The sequence below is a fragment of the Pteropus vampyrus genome, unplaced genomic scaffold (assembly GCF_000151845.1).
Source record: "Pteropus vampyrus isolate Shadow unplaced genomic scaffold, Pvam_2.0 Scaffold124, whole genome shotgun sequence".
In the NCBI taxonomy this organism is placed as follows: Eukaryota; Metazoa; Chordata; class Mammalia; order Chiroptera; family Pteropodidae; genus Pteropus; species Pteropus vampyrus.
The window spans coordinates 2,422,590-2,425,462 of NW_011888905.1; the positions used below are offsets into that span (position 1 = coordinate 2,422,590).

The 2,873-nt window shown below is 57.0% G+C and overlaps 1 protein-coding gene across 1 annotated transcript in view; it reads left to right on the forward strand.

Annotated features, from left to right (window-relative positions):
- Positions 1-2,851, forward strand: part of SHE (Src homology 2 domain containing E) — an 18,931-nt gene extending 16,080 nt beyond the window's left edge. The window contains exons 4-6 of the mRNA XM_011366531.2: positions 634-790; positions 1,231-1,350; positions 2,660-2,851. Coding sequence (XP_011364833.1) covers positions 634-790; positions 1,231-1,350; positions 2,660-2,846 — 464 coding nt within the window. The 3' untranslated portion in view covers positions 2,847-2,851. The remainder of the gene's footprint in view (positions 1-633; positions 791-1,230; positions 1,351-2,659) is intronic.
- The last annotated feature ends 22 nt before the right edge of the window (positions 2,852-2,873 follow it).

The window sequence follows — 2,873 nt, forward strand, 5'->3', positions numbered from 1 at the left end:
GGTTTGCGATTCCAAGTAGAGTGGGTGAGGACAGAGAAGGTGAAATGTGTGGCAGCTCCGCGGGAGTCAGTCTGGGTTTTCCTTGAGTCTCGTTTTCACAAACCCGTTGGGCTCCTGTGTTGAGCTGCTCATTTTGGCATCTCCTGTCCCCCCACCCCCGGGTGCCTTAGCATCTTTCCGGCAGCACCCAGTAGTTCCTTTCCATTTCGGAGTTCATTTTTCTTTTTCCTTTATTATTTCACAGTAAAAACTTCCTTTGGTTTCACAGAGTGATACACACTCTTGCGAGGAATTATCACCTGTAACTACGTTTCTTCTTTTCCTCTAAATATACTGAACTAAGGCTCCGTTTTCGGGACAGGCGGACGTATCTGAAAGCTGCTTTTCTCTCACATTCTAAAACTGTTTCACGCTGACTTTCGCTTACAGAGAAAGTCAGTGTGATCAGATGCCACAGGCGGCAGAGCTCAGCTGTCCTAGGCATGTGTTTTTTGCAGTATATGTGCCGGATACGTTGAAGGGGGGAGGGGAGGCTTCCCCCCGCCCCCACCCCGAGGCAGACAAGGTCTTGCCCTTTGACCTTTGCGTGGGTCACCTCCGTGGCCTCGGCTGTTCAATGAGCCTTCCTTCCAGTTCAGTTCGAGGGCGCTGAGCGGCCTTCTGGGAAGGAGGAGGCGGTGAGGCAGCACCATCGGCAGAAGAGCTGGACGCAGAAGGTCCTGAAGCCGGCCCTCTCCGACCACAGTGAGGGGGTGCGCGTGGACCCCGCGCTGCCGCTGGAGAAGCAGCCGTGAGTCTCCGCGCGGCCGCGTAACGCGCGGTACCTGGCGGCTCGGGGGTGGCCGGGGTCCCGGGAGCGCGCGGGCGCATTGCCCGCGGTTATCGTTGCCCGCGGACACCTGCCCGGGCTGATTAACCAAGGGCCGCTTGCAAAGCCCGGTGCAGGTGCGCGGCAAGTGCACTGCGCCCCAAGAACCCGATTTTAAGTTTCGTTCTCCTGTGTAGAGTAAAAACCTTCTAAAATGACACCAGCCCCTTTTAGCGCCCTCTGGTGTGGTTGATGGGTTTTGTGACGCGGGGCTCCCTAGACCCGCATGCTGCCTGTGCGGGTTGGGAAGCAGGATCTAGCTGGGGCTGTCCAGCTTCCGCTGGAGGTGCAGTTCAGAGAGCACCTTGTGGATTCCCATTTTGCCTGACGCTCACGGCTTCTCCCCACTTCCCTTTTTCCAGTTGGTATCATGGCGCCATCACCCGGGCGGAGGCCGAGAGCCGACTTCAGCCCTGCAAAGAAGCTGGTTACCTGGTTCGCAACAGCGAATCGGGGGCCAGTCGGTACTCCATCGCTCTGAAGTGAGTGTTGCAACCCCTTGGCCCCCCCACACACACATCTGGGTGCAGAAGGGGGTGCCCCACGACAGTCCCTTCTGTCGTGGGTGGTGACCAGTCAAAAAAGATACCGCTTGAGGGTGGCCCACCAAATAAGATGCGTTTGCTTGGACAATGGACTACGTACGACATGCTCTGATTAGAACGCAGAGTTGGCATTCAGTAAATGCCCCACTATCTCTTAGGACAGTGAGGGTCCCGTGTCACTGTTACGGTGCATAGTCCGTTTCTTATGCTACCTGACCGAAGGTGGGTCCTCGCCCCCGAGAAATAATTCCTGATGAAAAGAATACTTTCTCAGGATAGCTCAGGTGCTCTTTTTGCATCCCCTGGTGTTTGGGGATTTTAATAAATGGGATCCCTTGGTCACCCAAAGGCCAGCTGCAGTTCTGATAGCAACGTCTTCTGACGCCGGTAAGGAGGGACGCGCTGGCTCGCGGGTCCGCCCTGTCCCGCCGTGCTCCGAGCACTCACTTTCGCCTGGCCGGCCCGCTGGTGTTCGTATCATGGAAATGCTCGGGGCTCTGCCAGTTCGGTGGTGCTATATTGGAGGGTCATTGTCAGGCGCCCTCACAGCATTTCCTTCCTGAGGAAGCTGAGCCCTGCAGCTGAAACAATCAGACGGGAGGGGGCAGCGGCTATGGCGGGAGGGCGTCCGAGCAGTAGGGCCCAGAAAACTGGCCGGGCCACCCGGTATACAATACCAGGAATGGCTGTGCCGTGTTCCCGAGGCCGAGGCTCACGGATTAGCGCTGCGGGCCTTCGGTGCCAGCTGCCATCACACACAGCCGGGAGCGGTCGCTCCAGATTGGGGTGGGGGTGGGGAGGAAACGGTTTTTTATTTTTATTATTCTTAATGTATCCTTTGGCGGGGGGAGGAGGAGGAAGCCTTATACGTGTCCGTTTAGCCGTGATGAGGAGGGTGAGTTTAAGCCTCACCTCGGTGGCCTCATACTTGGGCGTAAACAGTAGTTTGGCAGTTGGGGGGCCAGAAGGGACTGGGCTTTTTTTAGGTTTGGGGGTTTGTTTGTTTGTTTGTTGCCGGGCACCCGATGACGCCTGTGTATTAAGGATAAGCTTAATACACAGGAGGGCGGTGACATGGAGCCCTGCTGGACTGTCGAGTGCATTTCTGTTCGTCCAGATCCATCCCAGGAGTGGACGAGAATGAGTCCACCCAGTGGGGCTGGCTGGGGTGTCTGCTGTTCGGCGGGGGGAGGGGGGCTCCGGCTCGCCCATTCACGTCTCCTCCGTGGTGTGCGTTTCGTTCCAGGACGAGTCAGGGATGTGTGCACATCATAGTGGCTCAGACCAAAGACAGCAAGTACACGCTGGACCAGATGAGCGCCGTCTTTGACAGCATCCCGGAAGTGGTACACTACTACTCCAACGAGAAGCTGCCTTTCAAGGGGGCAGAACACATGACCTTACTCTACCCTGTGCACAGCAAGCTGCACTAAGGCCCGGCCACCAAAAGCCCCGGCCGG